A 21,994-nucleotide genomic window follows, 5' to 3' on the forward strand; every position below is an offset into this window, starting at 1 on the left:
ATAATAGTTTTTTACCAGGTGGCAAACAGAGTACTACTTTTCCGCCTATTTTCACACAACGTTTCGCCGACGTTTTTTTTATATGGAGTTTGACAGCATTCCGATTGAAAAGCTGAAGAGAATACTCGGCTTAATGAGAGAATGTCCAAATGAATGATTTTTTTTGCTTTAAAATCTATTATCTAAAATAGTAATCTGCGATAAATATCGCGAAAAGCGAATAGAGTACCAGTCTTAAGATCCTAAAACGATGATTTACTTGATCCGATATTCCACAAATAAGCAACAAAACAGTGTTAATGATGAAAATACAACTTTAAAACACATTTGAAGAAGATAAATTGTAAAACAACTTATATCTAAAACCACTTTGACATTTGCATTTACGGCATTTGCCAATCAAGGTAGTTTCGTTCGTTGTAGTTTTTTGTTGTTGTGCTAATGACGCACCTCTCAATTGTACCATGATGTAAATAGCTAACGAAATGGACACCAATCAACCTGGTTGCAATGATGTTGTCTTTGTTGGACATTGTTGTTTGACTTTGTTTTTGTTCTGGCAAAGAAAAAGAGTCCATCGGATTTCACAATAATTTAATAGGAATTTTCGTTGCGAATAAAGTCAGTACTAGGCTTTATAAAAAAATGGTGGCGAAGAAAATGTGAATACATTCAGTAGAAGTGGTTGTTGTTGTAGCAGTTTGTTGTGTTCTATCCAGGATGCACTAATAAGGTGAAGTCATGCGAACAGCTGAGTAAAATTTGTTTAGTTTGTTTTGATTTTGCAGTTAATCTAAATGACAAAGGTTTGATAATACAGCTGTGATATTTTTCTAAAATCTTGAAAGGATGTTCTATTTGATCCGATATTTCACACATAAGAAACAAAACAGTGTTATAATGACGAAAATACAAATATAGAACACATTTGTAGAAGATAGGTTATAAAACAAAGTATATTTCGAAAATCACTTTGACATTTCAATTTACGGAATTTGCCACTCAAGGTAGTTTTGTTAGGGGGTGATTTTTGTTGTTGAGCTAATTGTACCATGTGTTCTATCTTTCGTCTGCTTGATTCTGTTGAGTGTCAAAACCAGCGCACAACAAAGACAACATCATTGAAGTTGATTCGTTCCCATTCGCCCATATTTCGTGAGCTTTTGATTGCATTGGCAATTAACTGAAGCGAAATTTGTATTGGCGCAGCGACATGTCGCTACTTTATTTGCTCATACAACTACATGGAAAAATAATTAATCATTTGTACAACAACCACAAATCATATGGTTCAATCCGCCATCTTGTCATTAAGCTGCTGCCAACACACATAAAGTAATTTGTGTGTGTATATGTGTGAGTACATGAACAGAGAATATGCGAGATAGAAGATAACAATAAAGAGAATGTAAACAAAAATCTGACATCTTAATACCGTCAAACCTCTCCGGCTGTTAACAGTTGTTCGCGTGGGACCACCTTTTTAAATCCGCCTCAATAGAACGCAGTACCACTTCTACGGTATGTGTTCGCATTTTCTTCGTCACCATTTTTTTTTATAATGCGTTTTGACAGTTGTTCGGAAAAAGTCGAAGTCGGTACTAGGCTTTAGTAATGAACTGCTTGGTTCACTAAAGGTGCGATAACACTACATGTTCTTGTCTTATGACATGTCAAATTTTGCTATTGTTAAAGTTGCACTCATAGTGCGTTATTTTTTTTCAATTAGAGTGGTGCTCTGTTCCTTTCTGACAAAAACATAAAGAAATCTGCTGTTTTTGTTTTAAGTTGAATGAAAGCATACCCAAATTAAGTTGTTTCACAACTTTAACAATTTGTAGTCATAAGCCTTTGCTCACACTGTTAGGTTATGTCATACAAAAATAACATACTATTGTGATAGCAAAAATGATGAATCGTATGCACATTGGCAATTTTTGACGCACATTATGAAATACCAATGATACATAAAAAGTGACATGTCATAAGACAAGAACCTGTAGTGTGATAGAACCTTAACTTTGTATCGCTGGAAATGAGGGATTTTCGTTCGCCCTTGTGTCCAATGTGTTGCTTATTTCATAAAGGAAAACCCGATTTGGAGTGAGTGACTCGACTCGCTTGAGTAAATGCTCAAGAAATGGCTCAACAATGGCTGCAACCGAAATTTCTTTTTCTGAAAATTTTCTAAACGCAATCAAAGAATCAGCGTCATATTATTTACACAGTTGTTTTTGGCAAACAAAGAATATGAATTGCTTGTAAAACATCATGCCGCCGACTCTTGACTCTTTGATTGCGTTTAGACTCTAAAGCGACTTGTGGCTGACTCTTAAATTGAGATAAGAGTCTTTATTTGCCGTCGAATAAAATCATCGGCTTAGTAATCTGCTTGATATAGTCTATTCACAATAGCACATTAATGTTTGCAGAAGACTTAAATTATCCTTTTTTCCTTTTATATTTTATTTATCAATGCGTGAACGTCAACTAAAAATCGAAAGTTCACATACATAATTACGGTATAGGATTAAATAGTAAACATGGATCATAGGAGCCTTCATGCACCTGTCGACTTCAATAAGGTACGACAAACTTAATTAATTAATTCCAAACTAAACCTCACATCCATCATCCTGGTAATGTTTTTTCTTGCATCTAGTCTGTTGCTGAGATGACGCCCGAAGAAAAATTAAGGTATTTGATAGCACCTTTCTTGGTAGCAATTATTTAATAACGTGTCATATTTTGTTTCTATTTCAGATATGACCACCAGATGATGCATGAGAAACACAAGGGCCACGAAGCAATGCATTCAGAAATGGTACTCGTATTATTCATTACATTAATTGTGGCTCAAATCGCTTTGGTACAATGGAAAACGAAACACTATAGATCCTATTCTGTGAGTATGCAAACGAACAAATTGCGAAACACTATAGCTTCCAGTTTTCAGTGTTGTGTACGATAAGATAAGAGTAGTTATTTTCTTTTTCTAATTAGCAAAAAATTCCGGTCTAACTAGCAAAAATTCTTAGTTGGGAGGTAATTAAAGTAGAAGATATACATTTTGTAACAAGATGGTATCCAATACAATTTATCATTGATAGATATGCGATATTTCAAGTAATAAAACATGGAATCTAATTTTTAAAACTTAAATAGCATAATAAGATTAGCTTTATTTGAATTTCCACCTATGTAATGATGAAATTCGTCATCTCATTACGATCTCGCTATTTGGAAATTATGCCCATGAACACTATTGAGGAATAGGGGCGCTGTCCTATTCAGTTTTAAGCCCAAAGATAAGGGACCTCCTTTTTGTAGCCGAGTCCGAACGGCTTGCCGCAGTGCGACACGTCTTTAGAAAGAAGTGAAGTAAAGAAAGAAGTAGGAGGAGTTTCGAACCCAGGCGTTCCAAATTCACAACATTTTACTTAATGTAGTAATATAATGATGAGGAGGCCACCGCGGCGCTGGGTTTAGCATGTCCATTACCCGCTCCTAATATTGATGACTTTTTGCTGCAAGATGTTCGGCTTTTAAACTTAAATTGGTTGGCACTTGCTTTGTATTTACTAAAAGATTCACATACAACAAGATTAACATGATGTAATTTCAGTTTGTGACTTCCATGGTTATTTGAGTTATAGGATACAATAGTATAGCAATCCAGATAAAATAAAATTGTTTTTTTTTTTATAGTAATAAAGGTACATATAGTGTTATTAATTGGATTTATGGGGGCAGGGAGTTCCAAAGACGTATCTAAATTATGGCGGCCGGCTTCTCACTGGGACTCTTCCCTCAATACCGCTGATTGTCCGCGACTTTAGCTGCAGTTGCTGCGTATATGGAGCATTCTACTAACCGCAACCTGTGAACTTGCCCGGTAACTCTTAACTGAGTTTCTTGTAATGGCGTGTTGTAGCAATGTGTTGTGTTCAATCTTTCTTCCACTTGGTTCTGCTGAATGTCCAGATCCAGGAACTTTGTCGACTAAGGTTCAGAGGGATTTGGGTCTAAGTCGACTACATTTGACGGGAAAGTAAAACAAATGACGTGTGGTCCCAGGTCACATCTGAACACCCATGTTAAGGCGGCTGCATCTGCCGGAACCCAATTGAGCAAGAACTACTCTGGTATGCAGGAGGAGGCCAATTTTTTCAGGAGCAATCGGTTGCGGTCATTCTGTAATGGCTACATTTACCCGGTAGTAGTACTATAAGTATAGGTGTAGAATTATAACTATACGAAGAGTTTAGTTTAATTTAAGTACATACCATAGCGCAGAGGTTATAATGTACGCTTATGACGCTGAACGCCTGGGTTCGAATCCTGGCGTCACCATAAGAAAAAAATTTCCTAATGCTGGCAACATTTGTGAGGGACTATGCCACGTAAAACTTCTCTCCAAAGAGGTGTCGCACTGCGGCACGTTGTTCGGACTCGGCTATAAAATGGAGGCCCCTTATCATTGAGTTTAAAATTGAATCGGACTGCACTCCATGATATGTGGGAAGTTTGTCCCTGTTCCTAAGTGTAATGTTTAGGGACAAAATTTGCATTTGCGTTTACATACAATAGGTGAGCAATAGGTTGTTGTCTAAAGACCGGTTGCCGCGGGAACATGATGGCAATTGGTTAATTAAAGCCGCCAATAACACGCCTTGTCATATCGAGAATCATAGGCATGCAAGAGCTTCTCACTGAGACTTTCCACTTGATACGCTGATACTGCTATGGAGCATTCTACAATCCGCAACATGTTGACGCACCCGGTGTCTCTTAGCTGAGTTTCTAATGATAACGATGAACACAAATGGGAGCTCAAAGTTCTAACCTGTGTGGAGTTCATAGTTATCCCGTGCCGGGGTAGTAACAGACAGCTATTTTCTTAGTATGAAAAAAAATTTTTTACTTCTCTTTCAAGAAGTGCTTAATGATCGAAGATTTTTTGCAATAGAGAATGGAGAAAAGGCCAAAGGATACCACATAGATATGAGTTTATTTATTTGTTTTCACATACAACAAGATAAACATGACGTGCGGTACATACCACATATGGTACGACGCGTTTTTCCCTTGATGCTCCTCCAGGTGCGGAAACTTTAAAGTCTTACAAATTTGGATACAATGGTATTACCAAAATGCTCATTTGCAAACACGTTTCACGCTTTGTCTGTGGACGCACACCATCTTAGTACCAGAGTTCCTGGGTCTTGACACTCAACGGAATCAAGCAGACAAAAGATAGAACACAGTCCCTTTCCAATGCATTTTCTGTTGTGATTGACTTTATTTTTCATACACCTACAAATGCTTTTAAGGTATGTACACACATGTTTTCTGAGCATCTTTCGGAAGTTGTAGTGATGATCTTCGTCCTAGGCAAAAAATGCCTGAAAAACTCAAATAATTTGCAATGAAAGTGATAGAACAGTGTAGCACAATGTGTGTCAACATTTCGTTTTGACAATGTTACTAGATCAGATATAACCTAATCGTTGTTTTTGATACTGGCAAAAGTCCTACTCATGAAGGATTAATACAATGATAAATAAATTTATGTACCCGGAAGAGCTACACACTGCATTCAAACGTGTGATTTTCCGCCGGTAGCTTTGTTGCCTCTAATGGATAAAATATTTGAAAAAGTGATGCATAAACAACTATCAACATATCTTGAAGAGACAGACCAAATGTATTGTACCATGGGCAATTTGATTTTAAAAAAGTAGTCTGTGAAGGGCTTGATGAAAATGTTGGAGTAGTTGGTGCAAAACTTTTTGATTTTTCAAAGGCATTTGATCTTGTTGATCACCACATTCTGCTAGTGACCGCTATATGGAGTATATGGGGATAGCAGTCAGGTCCGGTATTCCCGAGATAGAGCTATACAACGTGTATATACCGCTGGTTGGTGGCTGTGTCCCAATTAGCGGCCAGGCTTACAAGCCCGAACTTAAAGGGCTACTATCTGGCTATAATCGTCTGGTTCTAGGAGACTTTAATGTACATCACATTTCATGGCATTCTCCTTTGGGTAACGATCAGCGGGGCATAGCTTTGGCAGATGATGAGGATGACCCCACTAGGATTACGAGGAGGTGTAGCTGCTCGGCAGACATTTTCGTTGCATTCCCTGATCTCCTAAGTGACGTATCCTGGCAAGCCTTCATTTCTTTGGGATCAGACCACTTTCACATGATTCTCACCATCGAACGTCCACCCAACTTCATAACCTCTGAGCGCCGGACGTTTATCAATCAGAAGAAGCCCGATTGGGCTGGCTTCAAAGATTACACCAATCGTCGCTTAAGTGCACTGAATGTGCTAGTTACCGAGAGGAAATTCCAAGACATCTTTAACGAAGGAGCCGCTCGCTTTATACCAGCCGGTAGAATACCCCAAGTGCGTCCTAATTTCTCGGTGTAGCCAGTGGTACTCGCAGACGAGCGTGATGGGTTCGTTGTACGGACCGCACTAAACCCAGAATCAGCGAGCTGAATCTGGAAATAAACTGGGTAGTCAAAGAAGATAAGCGGAATTTGTGGCTGGAACACTTGGAGCAATGTCACTAAGGCACCGGTTTAGGCAAGCTGTGGTCTATTGTTTAGTCACTTTCGAACCCCGGTAAACGGGATGACAGGACTTCAGTCACTTTTGGCGACGTAAGGTGCGCCAGGTTGTTCAACCGTCAATTTATTGTTGTTGTTGTAGCCACATTTGCATGTGGAGGTGGCGATCCTCGTCAATCTCTTATAAACGAGCAAGCTCGTTCCGGTCTATAACCTCCGATCGCCGCGGGAATATAATGACCATTGGTTATTTAAAGGCGCCTATAACTCGCCTTGTCATATTGAGCATCATAGGGCCTCAGTATTTTAGCAAGAGCCGGTGCCATTCGGCCTTTCACTAACAGCCCTATTCTGAATAACAAATCCCTGGGAGTTTTTTTCCCTACTCCCTTTTCCCCTATTTTGAATACCAATTTACTGAAGCCACATTTGCCGTGGCTTTAATCAGCCCAGGCCATGTGATGGGACGGTCCTCGTCGCACTGGACCTATCGAAGGCATTCGACACGGTCAGCCATGCCAAACTATTTGAGGACATCGCCAGCACGTCCCTCCAGCCAGGCCTGAAACGCTGGGTTGCGAATTATCTTTATGGTCGTCAATTATTTGCGAAATTTAAGGGTAAGAAGAAGAAGGACCGCAGAGTGAAACAGGGAGTTCCCCAAGGCAGAGTGATATCCCCGGCAATGTTTAACCTCTATGTATCCCCCATTCACTACAAATGCAAGTGACGTGAAAGCTGAGCGGAAAATGGTGGTCGAAGGAAATACTTGGCGTCACATTTGACAGCTCTTACACATTTTCCCCACAAGCCACAGCAATTTGCGATAAAGTCAAAAGTAGAAACAAGGTCAAGTCACTTGCCGGCAGCACTTGGTGTGCTGACAAAGAAACCCTGTTGACCACGTACAAAGCAATCGGCCGGTCTGTGGTAAGTTATGCAGCGCCAGTGTAGTCTCACGCAGTGGAATAATATTCGAATCTGTCAGAATTCCGCTCTTCGAACTGCGACGGGCTGTCTACTCAGTTGTTATGTGGACCACCTCCATCAGGAGACAGAGATCCTACTAGTGCGAAGACATAACTACATGCTGTCTAAGCAATATCTTTTGGGCTGTTATCGCAAAGACCATCCAAATCATCATCTTGTGGATGTATCCACTGTCCAGAAGCCTTAAGGTAGAACTACATGATTTAGAGCGTGAGGTTCAATGTTACAAGAGAGAACCTTTACTTCAATGTAAAAATGTTGGATTTGAAGTTCAATCCTGTCCAGCAAAACACACAGTTATTTTGCGCTTTCAGTGAATGGAACATTCTCTCCTTCCAAACAGAAACGTGCCACTGTAAGCAACTTACATCTTCTACCGAAAAGAACTACTTCTGCCTTGCACGGATTTATACCTACATAGACCACTTTCGGTAGCCCACTTCGCTGTTGCACGTAGAGCTTCTCTTAGAATGCTGCGAAACTTTACACTAACCGCAATTGCCACTTCATCAGCATACGGGACCACTTTTACACCTTATTCTTCCAGAGACAATAATATATTGTTAATGGCTATATTCCAAAATAGAGGAGACAGTACACTTCCTTGAATTGTTCCTCTGCTGATCCATTTTTAGATCCACATATCCCAAGCCTGCCGTAATGCATCTCTTAGTAAGTAAGTTATTAACAAACTTTCTTACGGTAAAGTGGATGCTTAAAAACTCCAACTCCTTCATGATTGACGTCGGTTTTTTTTTATTTTTTTTTATTTAGTTCATTTCTTGCAATGCGAAGCCATCAGGCCTATAAATAATCACACTATGCATAAGACGTACTTTTTCTAACATAAGTTAAAAAACTACTTAATTAAAAATAAAAAACTCAAAAACTTAGAAAATGGAAAAAAAATTTAACCTATTTAACACTTTCTGAATCTAGATAAAACTAAATAACAAATAAAAAACAAATTACTAAAAATTATAAGCAGCAACTGATTAAAAAAAATCCTACTCAAAAAAGATCAACGTAATAAATTAAAAAAATGATTAAAGCATAATAAAAAAGTAATACTTAAACCAAAATATACAAAAAAAAATCACAATAATACTTTTGGCTTTGAAAACAAATTATCAAGAATTATAAATAAAAGAGCTTGAAAAAAAAATAATTAAAAAATATCACTTAACAAAAAAAAAGAATTAAACAAAATGGAAAAAAATAAGTAATACTAAAATCAAAAAATAAATAAATTACCAATAATACGCACGATAAAAACATTCCGTTAAAGTTTTTGACAATTTGACACAAAAATTAAAAGCGCTGAAAGTGTAGACGAAGACGATTTGATAAAGATCTTGTTGACAAACTGAAATTCTTTAAATCCGTAGGCAAGTTGTTGTTGTACAAACGTGCAACCCTTACAAAAAAGTACTACTCAAAAAATTATCTACCCTCGGAAGAACCAACTGATTAGTTCTGGTAGAATGACAAAAATTAAATTCATTAACAAGAAAAATTTGAGATCGACATTTCAATAACTTAAAGAGAAACAAAAGCAAACGATAATTAACATACGACGGGAAATCACAACCTAGAAAACGACACACATAGGGAGTTATATGAACACGACGACCTACACCGTAAACAAAACGAATCATATTGTTAAAAGCGACCTGAATACGATGCATGCTCCCTTGCGACGCACTGGAGTACACCTCCAGACAATATAAAATGGCCGGCAAAACTAATGCATGCGCCAAACGCTCCCTCACAAAGAGCGGTAAATATAAACTCGTGGTATACAGGCTTCTTAAAGAAAAGTTAACCTTAGACACCACGGAACTAACGTGCCGATCAAACCGAAGCCTGTCATCCAGCTGAACATCAAGACAATCAATGCTTTGCACAAATTCAATATCTACATTATTATATCTAACACTAACATGATTGTGACAGCCCGAAGATAAAAAAGGGCTTTAGTTTTAGAAGCGTTAACACTGAACCTATTCTCCGCCATCCACTCACGTAACGACTCCATCGCAAAATTAATTTTCGTCTGAAAAACATTCAAAAATCGGTTATCACCCTTAAAAAGCAATTGGATGTCATCAGCATATGCAAATGGAGTGCACCAACAATCCAGACGAGAAAAACATCATTGACAAATAACACAAAAAGAAGTGGACCTAATACTGAACCCTGAGGAACACCGCTTCTTACAGAAAGAACACTACTACATTTACCATCAACACAAACAAACTGGCTCCTACCTGTAAGATACGAGCATAACAATGTACATGCACTGGTCGAAAACTTATAAACGGACTTTAATTTACTAAGAAGAAGGCCATAATCCACTCTGTCAAATGCCTTTTCCAAATCTAAAGACAATAGCACGCATAATCGTGATCCACCCATGTTTGACCGGATAGAATCTGTCAAACCCAATAACAATGAGGCTGTACTTCTACCTCGCCTAAATCCACACTGGGCATCACAAATAAAACGATTGCTTTCCAAATAGCCAGACATTTGACATTTAATAACATGCTCGACAATCTTAGAACAAATAGGTAAAATAGAAATCGGACGGAACTCCTTCAGAGCGTGACAAGACTGTTTTTTCCCAACGGGCACTATTTTGGCTAATTTCCAATCGGACGGAAAAGAAGAAGTTAACAAAATAGAATTTACAAGATGTAATAGATGACAAGACACAAGAGGATAGACTTTCTTAAGAAATTTTAATGAGAAACCATCTACACCTGCTGCATTGGACTTAATGGCAGAAAAAGCCTTATCCAACTCCCACAACTCCACCCGTTGAAAAGCAAAACCACTTTAGTCATACTCCCCGAGAGAACTACTTTGGGAGTCCAATTGGTTTTTATTAAAGGTCGTATTCAAATCCTCCACATTCAAATCACAATCATACGACTTGCAACTGCCAAGTCCATTGGATTTTAACAACGACCATAACTGCTTTGTGCTTTTATTGCCCTCAAACTGCAGTACATTCGCTTCCCTTCTAACCTTTCTTATAACAGATTAATTGTCAGTAGCAGACAACATGCTACGTCCTGATAGCACCACCGCAGCTGTTGGGTCTTTGGAATCTATTCTAAGCCTAATACCGGGCTCTAGATCTGCTGCTCCACTGGTAACAGACGTAGATAATCTACCGCCTAATGAATACCACTATCGTAGCTACCCTAGAGTGACTTAAATTTTTCGCCCAAAAATAATGACCTATTACGAGTTACAGGAAAATTCTTGCGGAGTGAAATAACAAAACATCCGCTCTACTCAACGGTTTAAACAAGAAGGTTATAAATAAAAAATAAGAAACAATGTGGCAAATAAACCAACACAAAATGAAATACATAAATAGCCCATTATATTCTTTGCCACTGTCATTGGTTACAAGAATTTAAAAATTCTATTCCATACTAGATGTGTTGTTATTCTAAAAATTTCAGAAAGCCCAGTACATAGATACAGAGATATTAAACTTAAATGTGATCCAGACTCCTCTTTTAAAGAGGGCTAATTCGTTGGCCACAAGAAAATACCGAAATGCAAATCATATGACTCTTATATCATTCATTAATATAATTTATTCATAAGAGACACTGTCTACCACAGCAATCAATTCCTCATCAGCATAAACCAAAACGGCATAGACAGAGTAAGCAACAGTAGCATTATTTTGATCAACATCCACCGTAGGTTGTATACCATCCAACGAACGATGACTTTTCTTGGCAGTCAAAGTTCTATGAGCAATCTTCTTTTGTAGAATATAACCAAATTTGGCAAACAATCATCATATTCATATTATCATTGAAATGAATTTTAAATCTAGGCAAGTCAGAGTTCAGCAGTCAATTTTTGCTATATGATTGTCTTTTCTTAAAAACGACACCCTTCTCAGTTAAGTATTCATTGATATATAGTAAATTTTGATCATTGTTATCCCTGACATCTGCTACTTTAATATTTCTTCTCTTAAAATAATTTTGCATTATTGAGTTTCGCATCGGTACAGAGTTAAATTTAACTAGCACACTCTTCCTGTGGTTCATAAAATAGAAAAGATTTAATTCGGTGTCACAGGCCTCAATGCCAAAAATGTGAAACAATCCCATGGCAGCCGGTTGGACGCACCGGATTGACCCGATGGAATCCTCATCGGCAAAGGCTGCCGCCTCAGTGTACGTGTTCATCTTTTTTAGTCATGGGAGAGGCACATCCCGGAGTGCCTTCTCCGCACGCTTCTGGTTCGTGCCGGGATTGAAAAGAACCCCGGAACCTGGTTCTGTTCTGTTTGCCAGAACCGCCTTAATCATCGGTCGGTGTCGGTGAGGTTTAACCGGTGCATGGAGTGGGTACATTTCCGATCTTGCTCTGGCCTAACTTCACTACGGGAGTATAGTCATACTGGCTATGTCGCAAGGTGCTGTGCGAACATAGCCAGCAGTGGGTCACAAGCGTCGCCTTCGGCGTCCTCGTCGTCGGACTATGTGACCCCCCGACCTCTCCCGTACGGCAATTTATGCAACGACAGCACCCTAGCCCTACTATTGCCAGGCCAGTGCCGGGAAGTGTATCGTTCTTGCAGTTAAACTGCAAAGGACTGCATGGCAAGATCGATGAGATCGTGGACTTTATGAATCGGAGGAGCATATTGGTCGCAGCGATCCAGGAGACAAAGCTGACCAACACCTGCAGCTTGCACAGTTGTCACGGTTACAATGTGCTACGTAAGGATCGCTCAAGGAATGGAGGTGGGGGATTGGCCTTCGTTATACACCATTCCATGCAGTATAGACCTATCTCGCCTGCGCTTGACGCTAGTGACCCCTACATGGGATGTATGGGGGTAGCAGTCAGGTCTGGTACTGCCGAGATAGAGATATACAACGTGTATATACCGCCGGTTGGTAGCTGTGTCCCGATTAATGGCCAGGCTTACAACCCCGACATAAGTGGGTTGCTATCTGGCCATAATCGTCTGGTCTGGGGGATTTTATTGCGCATCACACGTCATTGCATTCTCCCCTAGGTAACGACCAGCGTGGCATAGCTTTGGCAGAGCAGATAGATAGCTCCACGTTTTGCACGGTGAATGAGGATGCCCCCACTAGGATTACGAGGAGGTGCAGCAGCTCGCCAGACATCTCAATTGCATCCCCTGATCTCCTGAGTGACGTATCCTGGCAAGCCGTCATCTCTTTGGGGTCAGACCACCTCCCCATAATCCTCACCATCGACCGAGCGCCCGACTTCATAACCTCTGAGCGCCGGACGTTCATCAATTACAAGAAGGCCAATTGGACTGGCTTCAGAGAGTATACCAATCGCCGCTTCAATGAACTGCCACCCCCCTCTGATGTGCTTGTGGCCGAGAGGAAATTCCGAGACATCATCAACGCAGCAGCCGCTCGCTTTATACCAGCCGGTCGAATACCGCAAGTGCGACCCAATTTCCCGGCGTAAGCAGTGGTACTCGCAGACGAGCGTGATGGGATTCGTGCTATGGACCCCGCTAACCCCAGAATCAGCGAGCTGAATCTGGAAATAAACAGGGTAGTCAACGAACATAAGCGGAATTTGTGGATGGAACACTTGGAGCAATGTAACTTAGGCACCGGTGCAGGCAAACTGTGGGCCACTGTTAAGTCTCTCTCGAACCCCGGTAGACGGGACGACAGGACCTCAGTCACTTTTGGCGAGATAACCGTGACTGATCCGAAGAGATGCGCCAGGTTGTTCAACCGTCAATTTATTGTGCATCCCGAGAGAGACAGGGCAAGGAGGAGAGCCATTCGCCGTATTCGTGGTCTCCGAGCCGATGAACAGCCATCACAATTTACCGTGGGCGAAGTTACGAATGTCATCCGTGGCGCCAAATCTTCCAAGGCGTTGGGCCCCGACGGAATCTCTACATTGATGCTGAAGAATCTGGATTTACCTGGAGTTGAGTACCTTACCACTGTCCTTAACCTGTCATTGAACACTCTTATAGTTCCCGATGTCTGGAAAATGGGCAGAGTGATCCCGCTACTGAAGCCTGGTAAAGACCCGAGTTTGGGGGAGTCGTACAGACCGATCTCCCTTCTCTCACCAGTGGCTAAGACGCTTGAGGCATTACTCCTCCCGAGCCTCGTAGGAGAATTTCCATTCGCCGAGCATCAACATGGATTTCGGAGACTGCACAGCACAACAACAGCTTTGCATGCCATCACCACACACATTTGCCGTGGCTTCAATCAACCCAGGCCATGTGATAGGACGGTCCTCGTGGCACTGGACCTATCGAAGGCATTCGGCACGGTCAGCCATGCCAAATTATTTGAGGACATCGCCAACACGTCCCTCCAGCCAGGCGTGAAACGATGGGTCGCGAATTATCTGTATGGTCGCCAGTCATTTGTGGAATTTAGGGATAAGAAGTCGAAACACCGTAGAGTGAAACAGGGAGTTCCCCAAGGTGGGATGATATCTCCGGCACTGTTTAACCTCTACCTATCCTCCATTCCACCCCCTCCAAACGGCATAAAGATCGTATCATATGCGGAAGATTGTTCGATCATGGCATCAGGCCCCCCAACCATTGATGACATCTGCGATAGGTTGAACGTCTACCTCAACGAGCTTGCCTCATATTTCGCTGCAAGAAATCTGAAGATATCCGTCACCAAATCTTCAGCCACACTGTTCACTACAAATACGCGTGACTGAGCTGACTGTGATGGTCGATGGAGAAATGATTCCGACCATCAAAATACTTGGCGTCACATTTGACAGCTCTTACACATTCTCTTCACATGCCACAGCAATCTGCAATAAAGTCAAAAGTAGAAACAAGGTCCTCAAGTCACTTGCTGGCAGCACTTGGGGTGCAGACAAAGAAACCTTGTTGACCACGTACAAAGCAATTGGCCGGTCTGTGGTAAGTTATGCAGCGCCAGTGTGGTCACGTCAACTTTGTGACACGCAGTGGAATAATATTCAGATCTGTCAGAATGCCGCCCTCCGAACTGCGACGGGCTGTCTCCTCAGTTCTAATGTGGACCACCTCCATCAGTAGACAATGATCCTACCAGTGCGAAGACATAACTACATGCTGTCTAAGAAATACCTTTGGGCATCTTGTGGATAGATACCCACCGCCCAGAAGCCTTAAGGTAGATCTACACGATCTAGAGCGTGAGGTTCAGCGCTACAAGAGAGAACCTCTAGATCAAGCGGCATATCAAGCGGGTCTGAACAACATTCATGCAGACACGGTAGCAGACGAGTTAATTGGCTACCGGGTGAATGTAGTCCTTGGAGAACGACCGCCACCCACTGCACCCGAAGAAATCGACCTCCCCCGGCAAACCAGAGTAGTTCTGGCTCAATTACGTTCCGGCAGATGCAGCCGCCTCAATTTCCACAGAGCTAGGATTGATGCCGACGTGCAAGATGTATGTCCCGATTGTAACCAGGGACCGCACGATACACGTCACCTGTTTAACTGCCCGGCCAGACCCACTCGACTCAGACCCGGATCCCTGTGGACGCACCCCATCTTAGTCGCAGAGTTCCTGGGTCTTGACACTCAACAGAATCAAGCAGACGAAAGATAGAACACAATAAACTGCTACAACAACAAAAATGTGAAACATTTTCAATATTATATATTAGAGGCCTAGGGCCTAGCGGCTCTGAAGCACTTCATTTCTGTTGTTGTTGTTGTAGCAGTTTATTGTGTACTATCTTTCGTCTGCTTGATTCTGAAGCCTGGGTCTTTACCAGGCTACTGAAGCCTGGGTCTTTACCAGGCTTCAGTAGCGGGATCACTCTGCCCATTTTCCAGACATCGGGAACTATAAGAGTGTTCAATGACAGGTTAAGGACAGTGGTAAGGTACTCAACTCCAAGTAAATCCAGATTCTTCAGCATCAATGTAGAGATTCCGTCGGGGCCCAACGCCTTGGAAGATTTGGCGCCACGGATGACATTCGTAACTTCGCCCACGGTAAATTGTGATGGCTGTTCATCGGCTCGGAGACCACGAATACGGCGAATGGCTCTCCTCATTGCCCTGTCTCTCTCGGGATGCACAATAAATTGACGGTTGAACAACCTGGCGCATCTCTTCGGATCAGTCACGGTTATCTCGCCAAAAGTGACTGAGGTCCTGTCGTCCCGTCTACCGGGGTTCGAGAGAGACTTAACAGTGGCCCACAGTTTGCCTGCACCGGTGCCTAAGTTACATTGCTCCAAGTGTTCCATCCACAAATTCCGCTTATGTTCGTTGACTACCCTGTTTATTTCCAGATTCAGCTCGCTGATTCTGAGGTTAGCGGGGTCCATAGCACGAATCCCATCACGCTCGTCTGCGAGTACCACTGCTTACGCCGGGAAATTGGGTCGCACTTGCGGTATTCGACCGGCTGGTATAAAGCGAGCGGCTGCTGCGTTGATGATGTCTCGGAATTTCCTCTCGGCCACAAGCACATCAGAGGGGGGTGGCAGTTCATTGAAGCGGCGATTGGTATGCTCTCTGAAGCCAGTCCAATTGGCCTTCTTGTAATTGATGAACGTCCGGCGCTCAGAGGTTATGAAGTCGGGCGCTCGGTCGATGGTGAGGATTATGGGGAGGTGGTCTGACCCCAAAGAGATGACGGCTTGCCAGGATACGTCACTCAGGAGATCAGGGGATGCAATTGAGATGTCTGGCGAGCTGCTGCACCTCCTCGTAATCCTAGTGGGGGCATCCTCATTCACCGTGCAAAACGTGGAGCTATCTATCTGCTCGTCCAAAGCTATGCCACGCTGGTCGTTACCTAGGAGAGAATGCCATGACGAGTGATGTGCATTAAAATCCCCCAGAACCAGACGACTATGGCCAGATAGCAACCCACTTATATCGGGGTTGTAGGCCTGGCCATTAATCGGACCCAGCTACCAACCGGCGGTATATACACGTTGTATATCTCTATCTCGGCAGTTCCAGACCTGACTGCTACCCCCATACATTCCATGTATGGGTCACTAGCGTCAAGCGCAGCCGAGATGGGTCTATACTGCACGGAATGGTGTATAACTAAGGCCAATCCCCCACCTCCATTCCTTGAGCGATCCTTACGTAGCACATTGTAGCCGTGAAAACTGTGCAAGCTGCAAGTGTTAGTCAGCTTTGTCTCCTGGGTCGCTGCGACCGATATGCTCTTCCGACTCATAGAATCTACAATCTCATCAATCTTGCCACGCAGTCCGTTGCAGTTTAACTGCAAGAACGATACACTTCCCGACACTGGCCTGGCAATAGTAGGGCTAGGGTGCTGTCGTTGCATAAATTGCCGTACGGGAGAGGTCGGGGGGTCACATAGTCCGACGACGAGGACGCCGAAGCCGACGACGGCGACGCTTCTGACCCACTGCTGGCTATGTTCGCACAGCACCTAGCGAGGCGGCAGCCCTTGCCGATGAGGATTCCATCGGGTCAATCCGGTGCGTACAACCGGCTGCCATGGGATTGTGTTTTAATTCTCCGACTAAAACTCTCATCAACATCCGTTATCTTTGTTTTGTAAGTGATAATATCAGTATTCAGATTCAAACATTTCAACTTTATCCAATAAACTATCTAATTTATTATTCACTACAAATTACACCATATTTTCCTTTCATTTCGCTAAATAAGCTTATATGTTGCAAAGGTACATCCAAGTAACTAGCATGAAACCAGAACACCAGGAACATTATATTGAAATATCATTGCTGATAATAAAAAAGCAGCAACAGGTTAGCATATGGCTAAGGATTTTTAGGTTACGTTTGCACCAGCGCAAATAAATTTGATTTTTCTAAAAATAAGTTAATCTGTTATAAATAAACTTGATGTCCAAAATAAGCAACAATATTCCTTGATTGATATTTTCCACAAAACACGAGGGAATAAATTAAATATCCTTCAATTATTAGTATTTTCCAAAGCAGACTTAGCAATATCAAAAATCAAATTATCGCGACAGAGTAACAGATTTTCAAAAGGAACAGGGCAAACTTCTCACATATCAATGAGTGCTGTCCGATACAAGTTTAAGCTCATTGATACCTGGGCTCCTCCTTTTTATAGCCCAATTCGAACGGGGTGCCGCAGTGGCTGCCATATAATTTTTCCAAATGTCATAGTTCCTCACAAATTTCGCCAGCAATAGAAGGGGATAACTATCGCTGACAATTTTTTCTGGAGTTCACGCCATAAATAATAAAATGAAATTTTAAATAAAATAAAATATTTCTACTTATTGTCCTTAAATTAAATACTGTTAAAATGTTATGCTTGAGTTTCCCCCCAATTCACGTTCTTTTAGATATCACAAAGGTTTAAGGGCGCTAGGGCAAATTTTTAATATGTTAAGCTATATAATTGAATGAAATAAATATACAAAAAAATGTTGACTAGGTTTTTCTTTTTGTATAATATTTTGTATATGCGTCGTCGACATTTAAGCACAATCACTTCCATCAATATGTTGACAAATAAATCCTTTGGTACTTTGTGCAATGGATGAACAACCATCTTGTGAGAGACAGTTCTGTTTTCATTTTGCTCCAATAATTTTCTGGTTATTTACAATAAAATATAACAAAAGTTCATCACTGTTTGTCTATTTCCACGTGAAATTGTATCTGACACAATATCTGTTTGTTTTGAGAAAAACTGTCCTGTATATTATCAAATAAAAGCAAACATTTTATTTTGGTTTTGAATCAATTGAAATAAACAAAATCAGTGCAGTGCGGTACACACATACATACATAAAAAAGAAAAATACATTCTGTGCTCAAAAGAACGCCAACAACAAAAATATTATGTCTCAGCTAAGTGAATCGTTTCAAGAGAAACTGATGGCTGACATTACATACGCCAACAATCAGCTTGAAGAAGAGCTGGTGGCTAAGTTAACGGGATCGTCAAAGAGGGAGAGAGATGATTCGTCAAATCCAGAGAGCAAAGCGAAAACACCTAAGCTGGCTCGATATGAAAGAGATATAATACATGAAATGGAAGTGCGCTTTGAGAGGCAGTGGACGATGTTCAAAGAAGCTCTTAAAGAAACTGAAGAGAGATTGAACGCGTCCATGAATAAGAGATTTGAAGAAGTGGAACTGAAGCTGTTAAATTATGTAGATACACACATACAACGAATTGAGGCAAAGTCAAACGAAATAAATGAACGACTACTGAAAGCTGAAACTGAATGTGCAGAAATAGTTAGCATGAGAGAAGATATAAAAAACCTTCGAGCCCATCTAGCAAAACAAGAAAACTTGGCGGTATCATGCGATCTTCGTGTTAATGGCATTCCTTGTTACCCGTCGGAGAATTTAGATCATATTTTTGACTGTATATGTAAGGCACTGAATGTAGCAACACCTCCATATAAGTCAATATATCGATTGAAAGGTAAAAGAGGAAACAATAGCCCTGATACTACTATAATTGTTCAACTTTTAACGCCATTCGTGAAAAACTATATCTTAAAGATGCTGGCACAGTTCAGAAAAAAATTTAATGGTCAATTATGTTTACATCACATTGGTTTTGATTCCAATCAATGTGTATACATCAATGAAAATCTTACTTCGACGAATTTTAAAATCTTGCAAACGGGTATTAAATTGAAAAGACAGAAAAAAATCACCTCGATCTACTCTTTTCGCGGCTTAATATATGCCAAGACTGCCCCCAACACTGAGCCAATTCATATTGCAAACGAGGTAGATTTTGACCAGTTTTTTCGTCATGCTATTGATACTGTTTAATATCTTTCCAAACTATATTTTTTTCAAACCAATCTTTTGCATATTTTTTAATTTTTTTATTAGCGAAAATAGTAATACATATTTTAACGAATTCATTACAAAATTCTCCTTCATTTCAAATTCTCAAATTGAAAGCGTTGTCACTTCTAATAAATGTCTTTAACCAATAGTACTTTGGGTTCCAATAACGGATCATATTACATGATTAAAGTACTCTGTAGACATAAAACTGGCCTGAATATCTGTCATATTAATGCACAAAGCCTGAAAAGGAAAATAGATGAATTTCGGCACAATTTCGAAATGTCCGGAGTTGACATAATATGTGTGAGTGAAACCTGGTTTAATTCTTCTATTACTGACAGCATAATAAGTGTTGAAGGATATAATGTATATAGAAATGATCGAAGCTCCCTTGGAGGTGGTGTGGCGTTATATGTAAAGAATAACTTACCCTGCAAAGTAATTTTTAAATCTGAACAAAATGAGAAAATTGAATCAATCTTTGTCGAGCTTGTTATTAATACCCGTAAAATTCTATTGGGTTGTGCATATAGACCAAATTGTCATATACCGTATGAATGTATTTTCGACAATATCCTTGATATTTCTGTGCACTACGATGATGTTATAATAGCCGGCGATCTCAATTCTAACCTTTTAAAGGAAAAAACACTTATTGAGTCGTTTAACTCCATGGGATTGTATGGGGTAAATACTACAATACCAACTCACTATACAACAACTTCGAACAGCCTGATTGACATATTTCTTGTTTCAAAATCTGATAATGTTCTACTATACGATCAGCTTAGTATGCCCTGTTTTTCTAAGCATGATCTCATATTTCTGACATATGATGCTGTGCACACACCAGAACAAAAACAGACAAGTTATTTTAACTTTAATAAAATAAATTATGATACACTTGCTTCTGAAATACACAACATTGATTGGAGTAAGATATATGACATTTATTCTACTGATGATCAGTTAACGTTTCTTAGTGAAAATCTATTGTATCTTCTTGACTGCACCGTACCTATTTGCACACCACGTCCTCGAAAAGCTCAGAACTGTTGGTTTAGTGAGTCAATTAAAAAATTAATTGACAAGAGAGATTTGGCTTACAGACGATGGAAACGTTTTAAATGCCCAATGCTCCATGAAGAATACCGAGCACTCAGAACTGATGTAAATAAAACAATTAATCGCGCAAAAGCTGGCTATTACGCCAACAAATTCCGCCAGGCTACCGATTCCAAAAAAAGTGGAAAACAATACGAGAAATTGGTGTCGGGTCCACTCCTATAGTTGAAATTGATGCAAATCCTGATGAACTGAACGCATCTTTCCTAAACAGCACAACATATCTTGAAGATAATAATATAGAAACAAACCCAATAAATGTCATATCAAACACACCAGCATTTCCTGACTTTACAACTTTTGAATTTGCATGTATTCGGCCTATTGATGTTTATGAGGGTTGCATGAGTATAAAATCAAATGCAGTTGGTTTGGATAACCTACACCCAAAATTCATAAAATCCACCTTACCATACACACTGTCGTATATCACATACTTCTTCAACACAATTCTAACAACTGGCATATATCCGACCACATGGAAACATTCAAAAGTTATACCTGTGCCAAAATCGAAAAATGGAAATGAATATCGTCCCATATCAATTCTGCCTTTCTTCTCAAAAGCTTTTGAAAAGATAATTCACAAGCAAATAAGCGCATACTTAAACGAGCATCGCCTCTTATCCAGCAAACAGTCTGGCTTTAGGCCAAGACAGCTGTGTTACTGCTTTAATCGATGTTACCGAAGATATTAGGTCAAATATTGATGATGGACTGGCTACTTGCCTAGTACTGTTGGATCACTCAAAAGCTTTTGACTGTGTTAACCATGAGCTGTTGTGCTTGAAACTGAAGCACTATTTTAATTTTTCTGCATCTGCTGTGTTGTTAGTTAAAAACTATCTCTGCCAAAGAACTCAGTCGGTTGTAATCAAGGATATAATGTCCAAATCTCTTCAATTGAATAAGGGTGTACCGCAGGGTTCGATTTTGGGACCACTGCTTTTCTCGATGTACATAAATGACCTACCACCACGGCTCAGATACTCCTCTATACATATATACGCTGATGTTGTCCAGCTCTATCTGAGTTTTGCTAAACCTGAAATACGTCAAGGTTTTTTAAAAATAAATGAAGATTTGGGCATTATTTCCAACTGGGCTCATGCCAACTATCTTAACATAAACCCTAAAAAATCAAACTGCATCTTAATTTCAAATCGCAACCATAATATTATTACTGAAGAACATATATTAATTGGTGAGCAACACATACAGCTAGTCGAAAAGGCTAAAAATCTTGGTATAACTTTCAATAACTCACTGACATGGACCGATCACATAGTTGCGACTTCTGGAAAAATATTTGGTATGCTAAGAACACTGTACCAAATACAATCGTTTACGCCAAAACACATTCGCCTCCTTTTGGCTAAAACGTACTTACTGCCTGTGCTCTGCTATGGAAGTGAACTGTTTAGTAAATGTGACTCTAGGAGCAC

At 40.5% G+C, this 21,994-nt stretch overlaps 1 protein-coding gene across 1 annotated transcript in view; it reads left to right on the top strand.

Moving 5' to 3' along the window:
- The first annotated feature begins 2,391 nt into the window (after nt 1-2,391).
- LOC106093611 (E3 ubiquitin ligase Rnf121) overlaps nt 2,392-21,994 on the top strand; it is a 31,842-nt gene continuing 12,239 nt past the window's right edge. The window contains exons 1-3 of the mRNA XM_059366899.1: nt 2,392-2,585; nt 2,663-2,697; nt 2,764-2,905. Coding sequence (XP_059222882.1) covers nt 2,544-2,585; nt 2,663-2,697; nt 2,764-2,905 — 219 coding nt within the window. The 5' untranslated portion in view covers nt 2,392-2,543. The remainder of the gene's footprint in view (nt 2,586-2,662; nt 2,698-2,763; nt 2,906-21,994) is intronic.

Source organism: Stomoxys calcitrans, chromosome 4, assembly GCF_963082655.1.
Source record: "Stomoxys calcitrans chromosome 4, idStoCalc2.1, whole genome shotgun sequence".
NCBI classification, from domain to species: domain Eukaryota; kingdom Metazoa; phylum Arthropoda; class Insecta; order Diptera; family Muscidae; genus Stomoxys; species Stomoxys calcitrans.